The sequence below is a fragment of the Bos mutus genome, chromosome 15, assembly GCF_027580195.1.
Source record: "Bos mutus isolate GX-2022 chromosome 15, NWIPB_WYAK_1.1, whole genome shotgun sequence".
NCBI lineage: Eukaryota > Metazoa > Chordata > Mammalia > Artiodactyla > Bovidae > Bos > Bos mutus.
In genome coordinates, this window is record NC_091631.1 from 46,372,045 (window position 1) to 46,390,395 (window position 18,351).

Sequence of the window (18,351 nt, forward strand, 5' to 3'; positions counted from 1 at the left end):
AATGTTTAGAGAATTGTAAAGGAAATAATATTTACTGGTTCTAGTTGAAATTAATGTTAATATTCTTAAATGTATTGATAGTTTGGGTGGGGAACATTATATCCATCAAAAACATCTTTCAAATATTTCCCCTAATTTAATAGACAGAAAGAGAATAAAAATAAAGAAAATTGAGTTTGCTTGGAGTTTACTGGGATATAATGTCCTGTTTCTCAAATTGTTTGAGGATTTAAATGTCTTGGGCCACCAGCTAAGAAATGCAGACTGGTAGGGTCCACTCCAGACTGATTAATGAGAATTTCACTGGAATGAGTAGCTGCTGGTACATTTAACAAGGTCTCCAGGTATCAGAAGGCAAGTGTGAGCAGCACTGATGGTGAGAGTTTTCTGGAATTGAAACCAAGAGATGTGGGAAGTAGCCCCGTCTCTGCCACTAGCTGGTGTGGCTAGGGCCATAGAAGGTTCTCCTTGTTGAATATATTGAAGTGTATGGACTTGCTTCTAGAAGTGGGGAATCAGTAGATTGCATTGTTGTTCTGTTGCTAAGTCATGTCTGACTCTTTGTGACCCCATGGACTGCAGCACACTAGGCTTCTCTGTGCCTCACTGTTGCCCAGAGTTTGCCCAAGTTCATGTCCATTGAGTCAGTGAGGCTATCCAACCATATCATCCTCTGCCTCCCTCTTCTTCTTCTTTTGCCCTCCGTCTTTCCCAGCATCAGGGTCTTTTCCAATGAGTCGGCTCTTTGCATCAGGAGGCCTAAGTACTAGAGCTTCAGCATCAGTCCTTCCAATGAGTATTCAGGGTTGATTTCCTTTAGGATTGACCAGTTTGATCTCCTTGCTCTCCAAGGGACTCTCAAGAGTCTTGTCCAGCACCACAGTTTGAAAGCAGCAGTTCTTTGGTGCTCAGGTTGCACTGTACTACTTTTCAAAATAGAGAATTGAAGGGTTTGGTTGAGGTGACACAGTCAGTGGCGGAACTGAGAGTACAAACCAAGACTGTTGAGTATTTGGTCTCATTCCTGCCCCCTTCTCCTGCATAAGATTCCCTCCAGAACTTCACGTTCTTCCTGCTATGGCTCCATGGCTCTCTAAGCATTTGGTTTTCCCACCAATGTCTTGTCTCTGCTTTGGAGTGACACTTGATCTGCTCCCCATTAAGGAAGCCCAGGGGAAGTGCTGTAAGTTGTCTCAGGGCCTCCCTTCAAAGGTGTGAATTGCCTGTGGCTAGTTAGTTGTTTCCCATGCTTGTTTTCACCTAGAAGAATGCTATTCCCTATAGAATTTTCTAACCTTCCTGTCAGAGCACAAGAGGAAAAGGCTTTATTTTTCCTCTTGACACAGTGGTGTCAGATGTGCTCTCATAAAGCCAGAAGCAGGTCTGGACTTAGTTACTGCTTGACTTTTCAGATCTTGAGCTCGTCATTTAACTTGAATATATTTAAGAGGAGGTAAAAAAAAAAAAAATCACTGACAAGAAACAAAAGTAAAAGTGTCATCATGGAAGTTCTCATTTTAAGCCGGTGAAAAAAAAGCTTTGACCTCTTTGGAACTAAATTCAGGTCCTGGAGAAGGGTCACTTGGCTTCTCTCTTTTTTAATCATGGTTTTCTGTCATTTTCTGTTGGTAAAATGTGGAGAAATGGGCAGAAATGACTTAATGAATACAAGACTCAGGTGACTGGAGAATAACCATAACCCAGGTCAAAAAATAGAACATTGCTAGGGCTTCCCAGGTGGCTCAGTGGTAAAGAATCTGCCTGCCAATGCAGGGTACATGGGTCCGATCCCTGGGTCAGAAAAATCCCCTGGAGAAGGAAATGGCAACCCACTCCAGTATGGTTGCCTGGAGACTCCCACGGACAAAGGAGCCTGGCAGGCTACAGTCCATGGGGTCGCAAAGATTCGTACATGACTTAGTGACTAAGCAACAGCAAAGGACCCCAGAAGCCCTCTTATATCAGACCCTCCCTGCCTCCCCAAAGATAATCAAAGATTAATAATATCTTTATGTTTACACTGTAAAAATGGTTTTGCCTGTGTTTGAAACTTATATGAATGGAATCATAAACCATGTATTCTTCTGTGTTTGGCTTCTTTCATTCAATATTATGTTTTTGAGACTTATTCACACTCTTACATGTAGATATAGTACTCTCATTTTCATTGCTGTAGAATATTCTAGTTTATAAATTTGTCACTTTTGTCTATTCTTCTTTTGTGGACATTTACAGCTGTTTCCAGTTTCAGAGTCACTGAGAGTAAAGCTCTCAACATTTTTTGTCATGGCCGTTGGAGCTCAAGCACATACATTTTGTTTGGGTACTTTCCTAGGAATTATGTGTCTCTTTAAAGTTCTGTTTAAAGTAATTAGCCTCCAATTAAAATAAATAAATTTAAATTAAAAAACATAAAGTTCTGTTAATTTACTCTCCCTCCAGCAGTCCTTGGGGGTTTCTTTATTCTGCCTTATCACCCATGTTTGTCTTTTAATTTCAGCTCTTTGTTTTATTGTAATTTTAGTTTGTATTTTTCTGATATCTAATGAGGTTGACAGCTTTTTTGTGTTTAATAGTCACCTGGGTCGGAGAAGGCAATGGCACCTCACTCCAGTACTCTTGCCTGGAAAATCCCATGGATGGAGGAGCCTGGTAGGCTGTAGTCCATGGGGTCGCTGAGGGTCGGACGCGACTGAGCGACTTCACTTTCACTTTTCACTTTCATGCATTGGAGAAGGAAATGGCAACCCACTCCAGTGTTCGTGCCTGGAGAATCCCTGCTGTCTATGGGGTGGCACAGAATCGGACATGACTGAAGTGACTTAGCAGCAGCAGCAGCAGTCACCTGGGTAACTTTTTGTGATGTATTCATTCAAGTCCTTTCCCCATTTTCTTTATAGGATTGTCTGCCTTTTACTTGATGGAACTTCTTTGTATGTTCTAGAAATAAGCTCTTTGTCAGTTACAGGTGTTGGAAATACGTTTTCCATGTGTGTGGCTTACATTTTCACTCTCTTAAAATCCTCTTTCTCTTTTTCAGCTACACTTCGCATCATGTGGGCCCTTAATTCCCCAACCCGGAATGGAGCCTGTGCTCCCTGCTGGCAGCGCAGTGTCCTGGTCTTTAGTTCTACTGTTGTCCAGTTTGTCACTTTTTCTTCTTATGATTGGTGCTTTTTGTGTTTTGATTAAAAAATCTTCCACTATCTTAAAAAAGAAGTTCTGAGACTGAAACCTAAGTCTACAGCACATTTTGTCCCAAATCTGTTGATGTAACGTGGTTTTAGTACAATATTCATGAATCAAATGGGCTTTTGTTTGAGAATGGAGACACATGAAATTTGCCAGGTGTTTGTTTCACAGTAGGCAGGTCGACTTCCTCATTCTCTTTCAAAACACAAATTTGCTGTTGTTCTTCTGCTCTGAAGCTTTTAGCGGCTTCTTTTTGCCTGAAGGCTATAGTACAAATTGGCAGGTTGTTCGAGGCCATTCACACTCTGGCCCCAATCTACTGTTTCAGCCTTCTTTTCCACCCTTGCCCCAAACCTACCCGTAGACAATTCTTGTCCTAGATCAAGCACACAGCACATTTTCATGCTCACAGTTTACAGTGCTGTAGTTCACACTACCCTATCTGCTTAAACTGACCTTGTGTTTCTGAGGAGACTCTTATTTGTCTTCTGAGGCCCAGCACTTCTCAAAGAGGAATAGTAATTAGTGTTTAAGAATATGGACTCTGGAACCATCTCTCTGGAATCAAAGCCTGAAGTTTTCTTATCTGGGAAATGGGTAGAATGACAGCACTCACGCCCATGGTTGATGTGAGAGTTAAAGGATGTGTAGAGGTTCCCAGGTGGTGCTGGTGGTAAAGAAGCCGCCTACCAATGCAGATGACATAAGAGAGGTGTGTTCAATCCCTGGATCAGGAAGATCCCCTGGAGGAGGGCATGGCAACCCACTCCAGTAGTCTTGCCTGGAGAATCCCATGGACAGAGGAGCCTGGGGGGCTACAGTCCATAGGGTTGCAGAAGAGCTGGATGTGACTGAAGCGGCTGAGTACACACAGTGAGTGGAACAGTGCTGAAGAACCTTCCTGCTAATGCAGGAGATACGGGTTCCATCCCTGGGTCAGGAAGATCCCCTGGAGGAGGAAATGGCAACCCACTCCAGTATCCTTGCCTGGGAAATCCCATGGACAGAGGAGTCTGGTGGGCTACAGTGCATGGGGTCGCAAAGAGTGGGATGAGACTGAGCGCGCGCAGTAAATACTATATGAGTTAGCTGTTGTTATCCTCTGCTCTCCCAGGGAGGGGAAAATTGATTCTCCACTTTCTTTGCCCCCATGATAGTTTCTTTTTAGCATACTAGATCTTATCCATTCATCTGTCAGTGGACATTTAGGTTGTTGCCTTGTCTTGGCTGTTGTAAACAGTGCTGCAGTGAACACTGGGGTACATGTTTCCTTTTGAACCATTATTTTCTCCAGATACACGCCCAGGAGTGGGATTGCAGTATCATATGGTAGCTCTATTTTTAGTTTTTAAAGGAACTTCCATACTTTTGTCCATAGTGGCTGCACCAATTTGCACTCCCACCAACAGTATGGAAGGGTTGCCTTTTCTCTACAGTCTGTCTAGCATTTATTTGTCAACTTTCTGATGGTGGCCATTCTGACCGGTGTGAGGTGATTCGTCTTCTCTAATAATTAGCAACACTGAGCATCTTTTCATGCGCCTGTTGTCTCCCTGTATGTCTTCTTTGAAGAAATGTCTATTGAGGTCTTCTACCCATTTTTTGATTGGGTTGTTTGTTTTTTAGATACTGAGCAGTGTGAGCTTTTATATTGATATATTTTGGAAAACAATCCTTTCTTGCTTGCATCATTTGCAAATATTTTCTTCCAGATCATAGGTTGTCTTTTCATTTTTGAACGGCTTGCTTTACTGTGCCAAAACTTTTAAAGTTTAATTGGGTCCCATTTGTTTATTTTCATTTTCATTACTCTAGGAGATGGATCCAAAAAATATTTTTTGCCATTTATGTCAAAGAGTGTTCTGCTTATGTTTTCCTCTAAGAGTTTTATAGTATATGGTCTGACATTTAGGTCTTTCTTCTCCCACTTTGAGTTTATTTTTGAATATGATATTAGAAAATGTTCTAGTTCCATTCTTTTGATGTAGCTGTCCAGTTTTTCCCGTGTCACTTATTGGAGAGACTGTCTTTTCTCCATTGTATATTCTTGCATGCTTTATCATATATAAACCGGCCATAAGTGTGTGGGTTTATTTCTGAGCTTTCTGCTTTGTTTCATTTATCCATGAGCCAGTACTGTACTGTTTTGATTACTGTAGCTTTGTTGTTTAGTCAAAGATCATAGGAATCTTTTTAACAGTGTTATTGAGATATAATTGACATAATGAATTGTCTATATTTAAAACGGACAATTTGATAAATGTCGACATATGCATATACCTATTAAATCATCATCACTATCAAAACAGTGAACATATCCAGCACCCCCAAAAGTTTCCTCCTGCCTGTTGTAATCCTCTCTCTTTTCCCTCTCTATCTCCCCTCTTCAACAACTACTGATCTGCTTTCTGTCACTGTTCATCTCAAAATAATGTATGGAGGGTTCATTCCTTTCTATGGCTGGGTAGTAGTTCATGATATGAATTTACCAGCTTGCCCACTCACCTGGAGGTGGACTTCTGGTTTGTTTACCATGAGATAGGCTAAATAATTGATTATTAAATTGAATCAGTTGTAGCAAAACTTTAAAATAAGAGGAACCACACTGGCTTTTTTGTGATAATCTTCCAATTTACAGAAAAAGTTCAAGGTTAGCAAGAGGTGTTAAGTAAATGCTGGTCCTTAGTTGGCACCTGGAGTGTACACTCAGGAGAGCTCCCCAGATTCCCCCTCCATTCCCCAGAGGCTGGGACATGTTAGGTGGGTCCTTCTCTGAGAATTGCCTCCAGTGCAGAGAACCATTTTATCTAAGCCATTACCTCCTCCAAGGGCCCCCTGAGAGGGGCTGAAAGGTTTTGTGCCCTTGCCTGCAGGTGGAGCAACTCTAAAGAGAAATGGTCCAGCTCCAGAGCTCCCTTCAGGATCAGGGTTGGCTGAGACCTTTGTTGCCATCACCCGAGCTCAGTGTCTCTCTCTGCCTCATCTCGCTTCTTTAACAAGTGTTGTCCTGAGGCCACGGCTATAAACCCCAGCACACAAATCTCCATCTCAGCATCTGAAATAGGTTGTCAAATGAGCGAGTGAAGGAAAGGAAGACTGAATCCTCTATTTGAGATAGAAACACTGCTCTTTTTCTCTGAGCCTGAAAGGATGTTTGTCTTACAACTTTTCAGAGCATTAAACATTTTACTTTAAATTGTCCTCTGGAAGATGATGAATGTAACTGTATTCACCCCCGGATGTGCTATCAACCGGTCGCCAACCTTGAGAAATGTCACAATAGTCCACTGGACTCAGAGATGACAGATGGTCCGTGGGGGAAACGCTGCAAGGCAGACTCTGAGTGACATGCCCTTGTGGTTTGCATCATCCCTCCCACTCTCAACACCCTCACTTCAGCCTGCAACCCACAGGGGGCTCAGCAGGGGAAGGTAGCAAGCTGTGGCTGCTTAGCGAGTGGAGGGAAAAGGTGAGGTTGGAGCATGGTGGTCAAGGAGTGACCATTTACCTATTATTTTCTAATGGAAAAGTGTCTACTGACCACTTTGTGTGTGGGAGGTCTCAGCGCCAAAAGCCCGTTTGTCACTTTGATCTGCGTTTTATGAAATCCCCATAATATGCTTTTGTATTCATAGGAAGTAGCATTCGATAGGGTGGGGGTGTTGGGGGACAGATTTGAGAGAAATAAACATCATCATCCTGGTCAGCCTAGGTTGTCAGGAAGAAAAAAAAAATCTGAAAAGATTTATCAAGTAGGTGAAAGATGGACTATTTGAAGGGTCAGAAAAGACAGGGGATTTCCCCATGTGTAGAAGTCTCTGGGGTTTTTGGTGCAATTACAAGAGGGGCCTAAACTTTCTTCTTGACCTTTCATGGCTCCTGTGACAAATCCATGGCCTTTCCCAATGCCAGGCCCAGAGATGAGACCTGACTTGCATTTCCCTGCAGATACGGGATGCCCCATCACGCTGTGTCTGGATTCTCCAAGTACTGTCATTGACGTGGAGTGCTTGGGGAGTTTCTAAACCAGAGCAGCAGCCTCTACAACTAGTTATTTTCCTTTTAATAATTTGTTGATGTGGACCAGTTTTAAAGTCTTTGTTGAATTTGTTGCAATATTGTTTCTGTCTTATGTTTTGGTCGCGAGGCATGTGGGATCTTAGCTCCCAGACCAGGGATCGAACCTGCACCCCCTGCAGATGAAGTCTTAACTGCTGGATTGTTAGCAAAGTCTCTATAACTGGTTACTGATTGAGAAAAGGGCTTCCTAGGAGCAGCAACAGAGAAGGCAATGGCACCCCACTCCAGTACTCTTGCCTGGAAAATCCATGGACGGAGGAGTCTGGTGGGCTGCAATCGAGGGGGTCGCTAAGAGTCGGACATGACTGAGCAACTTCACTTTCACTTTTCACTTTCATTCATTGGAGAAGGAAATGGCAACCCACTCCAGTGTTCTTGCCTGGAGAATCCCAGGGACAGGGGAGCCTGGTGGGCTGCTGTCTATGGGGTCACACAGAGTCGGACACGACTGAAGCGACTTAGCAGCAGCAGCAGGAGCAGCAAAGCTTAGCGGGATAAGGGGGCAGGAGGCAGATAGACCCGGACTTTTCACCTGGATCCTGTCACTAGCAGCCGTGTAGCCCCGAGAAGACTACTTGTCTCTTGGAATCAGCATCCTCATCTGTAAACTGGGGAGAATAATCACAGGATAAGGTGACTGGGAGGTCTGAATCAGAATCCAATGTGGCCAGCAGGGCAGCACATTGAAGATGCTCCATAAATCTGCAGACCTCGGGGGACTGGGGCTGCATTTCATCCCCATGGGAACCAAAGCAACCGAGATGCACTTGGAAAGGACCAGCTCAGCTTTCGTTCTTAAGGCTTCTGCCTACAACTTAATGTAATCAAACGGACCATTCTGAAAACAGAACCCAAGTAAGAGCCAGTTTCAGAAGGAAACTGTGGTTTGGGGGAACGGACCGCAGAGCAGCACGCGCCAGCTTCTGGTCTTAGTTCACAGATCTCCCAGAACAAATGACTTCCCTTGGTGTCTTCATGTGCAAACAGGGGGGTTGGATGAGAGCAGTGTTCTGAAGAATCCAAGTATTCACCAGGTGCCTCAGGGTTCTGAGATGGTTTCCTTAAGATTTGTTTCAAAAATATTTCAAAACTATTTGCCCAGGCTCTGGAACCAGGCTGAAAATGCCTGGGATCTCAGATCTGGCAAATCCAGCTATGTGACTTTGGGCAGGTTGTTGATTCTAAGACTCACCTTCCTCTTTTGTAAATTGGGAACAAAAATAGTATCTGGAATAGGGTTGTTGAGAAGATTAAAGACATTTACACAGGTAAGATAGGGCTTCCCTGGTGACTCAGTAGTAAAGAATCTGCATGCTAATGCAGGAGACCTCGGTTCAGTCTCTGGGTCGGGAAGATCCCCTGGAGAAGGAAATGGCAACCCACTCCAGTTTTCTTGCCTGGAGGATTCCACGGACAGAGGAGATGGGCGGCCTGTAGTCCATGGGGTCGCAAGAGTCAGACACGACTTAGCGACTGAACAACAACACAGGTAAAGGACCTAGAAAAGTGCCTGATAGAGATCAGCCCCCCAAGAATGCTGGCTGTCACTTTACCAGCTACTGGACATCACCGATGTACTCATTTGTTATGCATTGGGAATGGTTTCTGTGCTGGATTCTGGGCTTAGAACAAAATCCAAATGCTTCATCTTGGTCCACAGCAGAGGTGGGCAAATTTTTCTGTAAAGCACCAAGTAGCAAAGATTTTGGACTCTGTGGGTCTTGTGTCCTCTTGTACTCACCTCTTCTCTTGTGTCCAGGAAGCAGCCATAAGTAATATGCCAACCTGTGAACATGGCTGTTGCCAATAAAACTTTATTGTGGGCACTGGAATTTGGCTATCCTACAGTTATAGAGTTATGCCCTGACATAATATTTTTTTTAATTGAAGTATAGTTGATTTACATTGTTTTGCCAATCTCTGCTGTAACAGCAGAATGATTCATTTTACATATATATATTTTCTTTTTTAATATTCTTTTCCATTGTGATTTATCCCAGGAGACTGGATATAGTTCCCTGTGCTATGCAGTAGGATGTTGTTTATCCATTCTAAATATAATGCTTTGCACTTACTAACCCCAAATTCCCAGTCCGTCCCTCCCCTCACCCTGCTTGGCCACCACAAGTTGGCTCTCTATGTCTGTGAGTCTGTTTCTGTTTTGTGGGTTCATCCGTGCCATCTTTTAGATTCCACATATAAGTGGTATTATATGGTGTTTGTCTTTCTGACTGACTCCACTTAGTATGACAATCTCTAGTTGCATCCGTGTTGCTGCAAATGGCATTGTCTTCTTTTTAATGGCCGAGTCGTATTCCATTGTGTGTATGCACCCCATGTTTATTCATGAATCTGCCAGTGGACATTTAGCTTGTTTCCATGTTTTGGCTATTGTAAACAGTGCTGCTGCGCACATAGGAGTTCATGTATCTTTTCACATCTAATTCTTTTGATGCTTTTCAGCCACTTAAAATTGTAAAGACATTCTTATGACAGATGCAGGCTGTGGGCCAGATTCTGCTTGTGGGCCATGCTTTTCCGAGCCCTGGTATACACGACCCTGTTTCTGGGTCTGCCCTGCTCTCCAGCCTCATTTTTGCCCACTTTCTGCCATGCTCGTGAAGGTACTTCATGTTCACCACCTGCTAGGAACGTTGCATTCAGTCAGTGCTGTAGAGTGAAGGATAAGTTCACTACCTCAGGATCTTAGTATCTTAACATTTCTTTTCATTTTTGCACTACTGTTTTTAGAAATACTGTTTTATATTGGAGTATAGCCGATTAACAGTGTTGTGATAGTTTCACGTGAACAGTGAAGGGACTCGGTCATACATATACTTGTATCCATTCTCCCCCGCACTCCCCTCCCATCCAGGCTGGCACATAACACTGAGCAGAGATCCCTGTGCGATACAGTAGGTCCTTGTTGGTTATCCATTTTAAATAGTGTGTACGTGTCCATCCCAAACTCCTTATCTCTTCCCCCCTCCTCCCCCGCAGCAAGCATAAGTTTATTCTGAAAGTCTGTGAGTCTCTTCCTGTTTCATATATAAATTCACTTTTATCATTTCTTTTTACATTCTGCATGTAACAGATGCCACATGATATTCTTCTCTGACGTACTTCATTCAGTATTACAATCTCTAGGTCCATCAGTATCTTTTCTCATACAAATTAATAATACCTGATCTCACTTACCTTGTAAAATCATTTTTCAGATCAAATGAGAATGTGCTTTTAAAATTATCAACAGTTATACAAATAGAAATCATTAGGGCAGCCTCTTGGACAAATCACAGAATTCAAGCAGCACACCCACTTTTTACTCTTTTTACTACAGGAGCTAAATTATGGGGCAAATAGGAAAGTGACATCAATATGAATGAGGCCATTTTTATTCCTTGTCCCTCATATTCCCCATAGACAAGAGGAATGGCTAGATCTGTGATTTTACCTTGGCCTTGGCAGAAGTGATTTCATTATTATCATGTAGTATTAGGTATTTTATATTATCCCATTTGACACTCAGGTGGCGCTAGTGGTAAAGAACCTGCCTGCCAATGCAGGAGACTTAAAAGACATGGGTTCAATCCCTAGGTCAGGAAGCTCCCCTGGAGGAAATGGCAACCCACTCCAGTATTCTTGCCTGGAGAATCCCATGGACAGAGGGACCCGGCAGGCTAGTCCATGGAGTTGCAAAGAGTTGGTCATGACTTAAGTGATTTAGCATGCACGCATAGTGAAGTGAAAGTGAAAGTCGCTCACTTGTGTCAGACTCTTTGCGACCCCATGGACTGTGCAGTGCATGGAATTCTCTAGGCCAGAATGCTGGAGTGGGTAACCTTTCCCATCTCCAGGGGATCTTCCCAACCCAGGGATCAAACCCAGGTCTTCTGTATTGCAGGCGGATTCTTTACCAGCTGAGCCACAAGGGAAGCCCAAGAATACTGGAGTTAGTAGCCCATGCATGCATAAGTATGCTTATATGCTATAAAGAATTATTATATGCCCACTTTTACAGGTGAAATGAGTTTAAGGGACCTAAAAAGAAGCTGAGGCAGGATCAGAACCCAGCTCTATCTGACTCTGGAATTTGGGCTTCTTCTGTGGTACAATATCAAGTTCCTCTCCACTGATACAAAGACTTTCCAGATTGTTCCATCAATACAATGACAACCAGCAGGCTACCTAAATCTTGGCATCCTTTCATGGCCAGGAGCAAGCCATCTGGGTTTTCCATGTTTATTTCGGCAAAATGATGTATTCTGTTTCTTCCAAAGGGAGATAGCTTTTTGGTCCGCAAACAACTTAAAAAAAAAAAAAGGCCTTTTTGCTGATTTCAGCTTAAATCCAAAGCACAATGATTTTCTGTGGATGTACAGGCAGCCTTCACACATATCACGAAAGGGCAAAGTGGGCTTGGGAATCTCTGAGGCAGAGAAAAGCCAAGAACCAGCCGCAAGGTGAACCATACCTTGGTCTTCTGTCAGATATGAACACTAGCTGTTAAGTCCCCTACCCTGCTGGGGTAGTCCTAGTGGTGCCAGTGAAACCTGTGCTCATGTTTTGGGTATGAGTTTGCATATATGGCTTATTTTAAAACCTATTAGCTCAACATATCATTACTTTCCAGGTGGAGCTAGTGATAAAAGAATCCACTTGCCAGTGCAGGAGATGTTAAGAGACGTGGGTTTGATCCCTGGGTTGGGAAGATCCCCTGGAGGAGGAAATGGCAACCCACTCCAGTATTCTTGCCTGGGAAATCCCATGGACAGAGGAATCTGGCAGGCTACAGTCCATGGGGTCGCAGAGAGTTGGACACGACTGAGCATCTGAGCAGAGAAACTCAATTTTGATTGATATGATGATCATGACTTCAGAAATGGGGTCTGTGGCTTTTAATAGTGTGGAACCCAGTTTGAACTGGAATTGCCCTCTCTCTTACCCAAATTCTTTCTCTTTGCATTGTTCCTGGTACCCCTCCTCCAGATGGGTAGTGTTGAGGGATGAAGGCTTGCATGTGGGGCAGAGGAAGCGTTTTCGAGCTCACTCTTTCACTCCTGGATGGCATTTCACCTCTTCAGCCGGGATGTCTCAGACAGATGCCCAACCAGAAGGGACTGGAGGCCCACGATGCTGTTGGAGCATCCTCTTCGTTTCCATCAGCAGCAAGTGGTCCTCTGGTCCTCTGAGGGAGGGGTCTCACTCTTAAAACACTATTGATCAGGGGGGATTTTGTAGAAACTAACATCTGTGGTTGGCGGTTTGTTATGTCAGTGCATATTGAAACGTCTCTGGTCATTAATATCTGGGCAACGAGACATATTATTAATAAAACGCCTTTGGTCAATAAGTTGTTAATGGACACTGATCAAATAATAATGACCATAGTAACATCTGAAGACATGGTAGGAGAAGAGACCACTCAATGTAATATAAGACTGCGCTGGATCGACTGAGGACACAGTTTCTCTTTATTAAATCATCTGGGAACCACTTAAATGGAGATGCTAATGGGGTGGATGAACTAATCACAATGGTGCCAGAGCTGTGTCGAGGAGAGGACGAGCACGCGACCAGGAAACGAGACGCCACAGGTAGTTTACAAGGGAGCTGGCAATACAGTCAGGTGTGGGTTCCCTTTTTTATAATTACAAAGCCTTGTCACAAATAAATACACCTGAATCACACAGAGAATTAATGATACAATAGCCTTATAAAGGAGAAAGAAACCAATACACCTCCCCTAACAGCAGGTTTAGAATGGTCTTTGTGTAACCAAAATGCTTCAGGGTGCTGTTCCCATCTTGAGTGGTAACCAAAGGAACAACCAGTACATGTTTCCCATTATACATACATACATATATGTATATGTATATATATATGTATCCTGTACAGAGTCCAAGAATAGTTGAGCAGTTGTAAAATTCAAATTTCTGTGTAATGGCAACTAAATAGTTCAGTATAAAACCATTGTAAGAACTGATTATATATTAAGTTTGACTATCCATCATCATCATTTTAAGCCTACATACACTGAACAAAATATTATATGTATTTAAAAATCAAGTTATTTCCTCTGCACAGAGGTTTTTCCTCCCTTCCCTTAAAGTTTTGTTATAGCCAGTCACTTCCCTAGGAAAATTCAATATGTTGACGTATTAAAGAGGCAGATCCAATTTTAATCCTAAGTTTAAACAGGAAAAGCATCTGCCATCACTAACAAAATATCCCGCATCACCTTTCTAAAGTGAACTTTAAGCTAAACAGCACAGACATTAAGTTGCTCTTTCCCCACCCTCCTCTGCAGATCACACCCCTCCTGGGGAGGCAGCCCTCCTGGCATCTCTGAGCCTTCACACGCGCGTGCAGGACTACAATTTAAAAGCAAACAACCCTGAGCCGCATTATCTGAGGAGTTGGTGCAGACACAGCACAGTTGTGACTGCCTGCGAAAATTAAAGGGGGTTCATCTGTATTCTGACACACGCGTGACTTAAGAGTATATTCAAAAGAGCAATTCATCACTGCTTTCAAATTAAACACTGGAGTTGCTGAGTGCCTAGGTTACGTGGAATGCCTCCCCGTTGATCACATAGGGCTGCCTTTCTACAAAGGCAACGAGATAGGAACTTCTCTGACTGTAGTTTTTCAATTAGTCCCGATGACAGTAGGTGACTGAAATAAGAGACTTGGTTTAATATGAACACAGCTAGTTGAGTGGAAAAGATACATTTATGATAATACTAAGCACAACTGGATGACAATCTATATGCATTTCAGATTCCACTGACAGGAAAACGACCACATCAGCCTAAAATGCAAGAAAACAGTGATTTACCAAACTGACATCACTCCAGAAGATATTTTTTATTTTTATTTTATTTTTTTGCAAAATCATCTTTCAAATATAAGGTTACTTTAAAATAATTCTTTGGTTAAAGTATAATGAAAATAAAAACTAGAAACTCCTCCAAGCCTTTCAATACAGGGTGAAAAATACCCTCTCTTTCAGCCATCAGATGGCCATTTAATCAGCCATTCAGATTCTATGAATCTAAATGTAATGGAAAACACTGTATTCTGAACTCCTTGCTAGGGTGAAGGAATGTGCTCCTAGCTACCATTGCAGTGAGAGAGAAAGAGCCTGGGAAAATGAAACCCCAGCTTGTGCATTAAAATGTGCCAATTATTCTAGTCCACAGAGGAATCGACGTGGCATTTTAAAATCACTGAAACCAAAGTCTATCTGTGAATAATACTGGGTTGTCAGCGGGATGATGTGGCACACGTGTGAGAGCAGCCGACTGTTTCAGACTTTCAAGCCCAGATTAAATCCTTTAATTTCATCTGTCTATTTCAGATAACTTTCTACATAAAAAAAAAAAAAAAATTCCTCTTATAAGCAACCATTTGCTGCTTCTGTCTAGCATTTCCTTCCATCTCCCCTTCCTCCTTTCTCCTAACTCCCCAAAATATTTGTTAATAAGCATCAGCCTCAGATCAAAAAGAACCAGCCTGAACTTTGAGTTGTGATAGACAGCAACTGAGAATTTTAAATGGATATGAAATCACATAATACAGTTGTCTTTTCTCTTTCTTATATGCATAGATGCAATGTAATTTCCAAAGAATTTCTCAAATAGGGTCATCCGAGTTTAGTTTTTCAAGTAGGTAAATGTGGAAAAGGAGAATTTCATGTGAATTGAGATCATTCAGGCCATTCTGATCAACAATCTGGGTCCTCAGAGGAATTAACTCTTTCACTCAAGGTTTTCCACCTAAAATTATTCAGAAAATTATTTCAGATTTCTGCCTTCCTTTGCTCACACATAGGACTGCAGCCCACCTAAACCACCTATTAGGTCATCAAAGGCCTAAGTCCACAGAGAGGGAGAGAGAGGGTAAGTTCTGAACTGTCTTCTGTACAAGTACAGATGCTGCCCAGCACACACTGCTACACTTTTCAAGGAAATCGGAGATGAGATGTTCAAGCATCATTCTGAGCACTGAAAGTCCATGAAAATTTGTGGAGAATCTAATAAACATTATAGATCTGGTGATAGTGGACTTACCTCAGTACAAATAAAAGAAGGACTGGCCATAATGGGACTTTTTTCTTAACACCTGTAATGTACTTCCCCCGTTTTGAGCTGAAACTTGTAATCAATCATGTCAGCACAGTTACTTCTAGATCCAGAAGATGGATCAGTGTGCAGTGCTGGAAGAAATCAAGGTTTGTTTCTTAAAATATAAAATTCATGACATCTTTCTCTAAGTGACTTAAACCCAACAGTGATCCTCTTGCTAATTAACATGCGTAGCCAGCATCCTTTCACTTCCTCCTGTTTTCAAGGATCATCAAATTCTGGTTTCAAATGGGAGCGCAGATCTGTTTTTATATACCATGTGTTTTCTGCATTTGGGTTTTGAAGCTTATTTAATGCTACAATATACACTGATCTGTTTTACATGAGTGCTCTCTTCAAAGGGCTGGGATTTCATTTTGCAGGTATATCCTACAGAGTGAACTACACCGTGCCAGACCACTGTCTGCTACCGTCGACAGTCAGCTAGTCACACAATTAACTAGGCATCAATAACTGATGTTTTGGTTTGATTGTCGTTTATTTTTCTTTTAAATAAACTCCCTCTAAATTCAGGAAGCAGGTGTGACGAGCTACCACAGGATGTGGTAGCTCCCAACTTTCCTCAAGTAGCCCTACCTACCTATTTTAAATTATCATAGCAAAACAGACGAACTAACACGACAGCACAAGCAGCAGTGTGGTCGTGACTGTCATCATTTAAGTTCGTTCCCTGACTTCGCAGTACATCCCTGGCTGTGATGGACGCGTTTGTGGATGTTCTGGTCGACATGTACTGCGAGTGTATGATGACCTGACCCTTGGTATGGTTTGGAAAGATGTCCATATTGCACAAGAATGAGCTTCTTGCTGACTCAAAGGATGTATCTGACATACATCTTTTGAAAATGTCAACATCCTTAACCAGTTAACACGGTCTAGACTCTTGGGGCAAAGGCGAGCAAATCACAAATGATTCAGAAGTGCTGTGGCTTGTTAGGCTACAACACGAGTCACTCCAAGTCACTTGATGTTTTGCAAGTTTGTTGCGCCTACAATTGAATGCTTCACACGTGCATCTTATCTTCCTCCTGAGTATCCAAAAGTGCTTTGGAGAGCAAAAATGCTTTCTCTCCCCGTTTCACAGACAGAAGCAAGAGGGTAGGACCGTAGCAAGAAGCTGCAGTCAGCTGTAGAGAAAGCGTGATGGGGTGGTACCGGTGTAAGGTTAGGGTCCCCGAGCAGGGGTCTTGAGCCAGCAGCACTAGTGTGTGGGTCGCACTGAGCGTTGAAACTGATGGGAAGCCACAAGTTTCCTAGTAACCTTGAAGGAATCCTGCAGCTTGGCTTTCACTGGAGCACGGAGTCTAGAAGAAAATCCCATCCCCAGCCTGGCAGCTTGGAGTCCCTCCAGCTGGACCTTCCTGCATCCTTCCTGAGGGTGGGCTGGCGGCTCCCTCTGGGAGGACCCAGGCTCCTTAGCCAGCACATACGGAAGTGAGAAAAGACCCTCCACGGTAGCAGGTGCCCTGATGTAGGAAGACAATTCTCAAAAGGGTCCAGAGAGAATGAATTTTATCCCTGAATCAAGTCTTTCTCTTCTTGACACAGTCTCATCCTAAGAACTTTAAAGCCTGAAAGATGCTGAATTCTTCTTTGTCCACTTAGGATGTGGTGCAGACTTCCCCACTGGTACTAAACACACACACAGACACTTCTCCCCACGCCTTCCTCAAGCTGCTGCTTCTCGTTCGCTCGCCCGGTTACTCTTGTAGCAGGGTCTCTCTCCAGTTGAAGCCCCCGGTCGGTCCATGGGTCAGAGGGAGAATTGGCGGGTCTGTCAGCTGCCAGATTCCAGTTTCTCCTAATTCTTCACAGGAACAAAACCCCAAGTAGGGGATCTGAAGGAAGACAGAAAAGGAAGGGAAAATAGAAAACAGAGGCTGAGTGCTTTACTTTTTACCTGGATGAAGGAAAATTCAAAAGAATGAATGGGGCCTTTGCAGGCAAGCATCCCCTCCAAAATGTCACTAAAGAAAATGAAATGGATACAACTGATCCATTAGAAGGAAGAGTATTCACAATGCAAGAGGAGTCTTTGGAAGGGATTCGTTGAACAGTGGGCTCTCCTAGTATAGATAAGTAACTGTTTATAGATGCTTTCTTAATAGCGTGGGAGATAAAAGCAATCATGCATAAAGCTAAGGTGCTAAGAGTTCCTTCCCGATTGCAAGTCAGGCTGAAAATGCAGCTCAAAAGTTTCTGAAATTATACTCGGACAATGGGAAAGATTATTCAAGTTTTAAAAATGTTTCATCCTGCTTTATGTCTTATTATCATTTTTTTTGGGCATGTGTATCTAATGTTCAAAACTGAAGCTCTGCCCTTCCTACCTTCAGTAGGCATGGCATTTCAAAACTTATTTGTGTGTGTGTGTGTGTCTGTCCAGAGCTGCATTTATGAATAAGACAAAAGTCTCTGCCCTCAAGCAACTTACAGACTAACAGAAAGGAATGACACATGAACAATCTTTTTAAAAATGAGAAAAAAATTGCAATCAAGTTTGAACTGGTTTCTCTGGGGACAGATACAGGAAGCATGTAACTCAGGCTGGAGGGAAGCATGCGTGGGAGGATGGCTGATGGAAAACCTTCCACAGGCAGGAAGAGGAGGAATCCAGATGTGCTAGTCAGCCTGGTGGATTTTCTGTCTTGCTGCCTTATTCCCAGGTTTGCCTTTCAGCCTCATCATTTTGACTCACTGCTTCCTTTGGCTTACCCACCAGGACCTCCCTTCCAGCTGAGCTGTCTGATTTGGCCCACATACCTCTTCTTTGTCCAATCCACCGTCCCACAGGGAAATCCAGACAATTTGCTTATAATTCTTAGCTCCTTCCTAAATTTTAGCTCTTAGAAGCTAGATCTAGCTCAAACACATCTTTTTCTCTTACCCAAGGCCTGATAAAGTGCCTTAAACAGAGTCCCACTCAATA

At 42.9% G+C, this 18,351-nt stretch overlaps 1 protein-coding gene across 1 annotated transcript in view; it reads right to left on the minus strand.

Annotated features, from left to right (window-relative positions):
- Window positions 1-12,734: 12,734 nt before the first annotated feature.
- UBASH3B (ubiquitin associated and SH3 domain containing B) overlaps window positions 12,735-18,351 on the minus strand; it is a 157,529-nt gene continuing 151,912 nt past the window's right edge. The window contains exon 14 of the mRNA XM_070384063.1: window positions 12,735-17,260. Within this exon, the coding sequence (XP_070240164.1) occupies window positions 17,123-17,260 (138 nt within the window). The 3' untranslated portion in view covers window positions 12,735-17,122. The remainder of the gene's footprint in view (window positions 17,261-18,351) is intronic.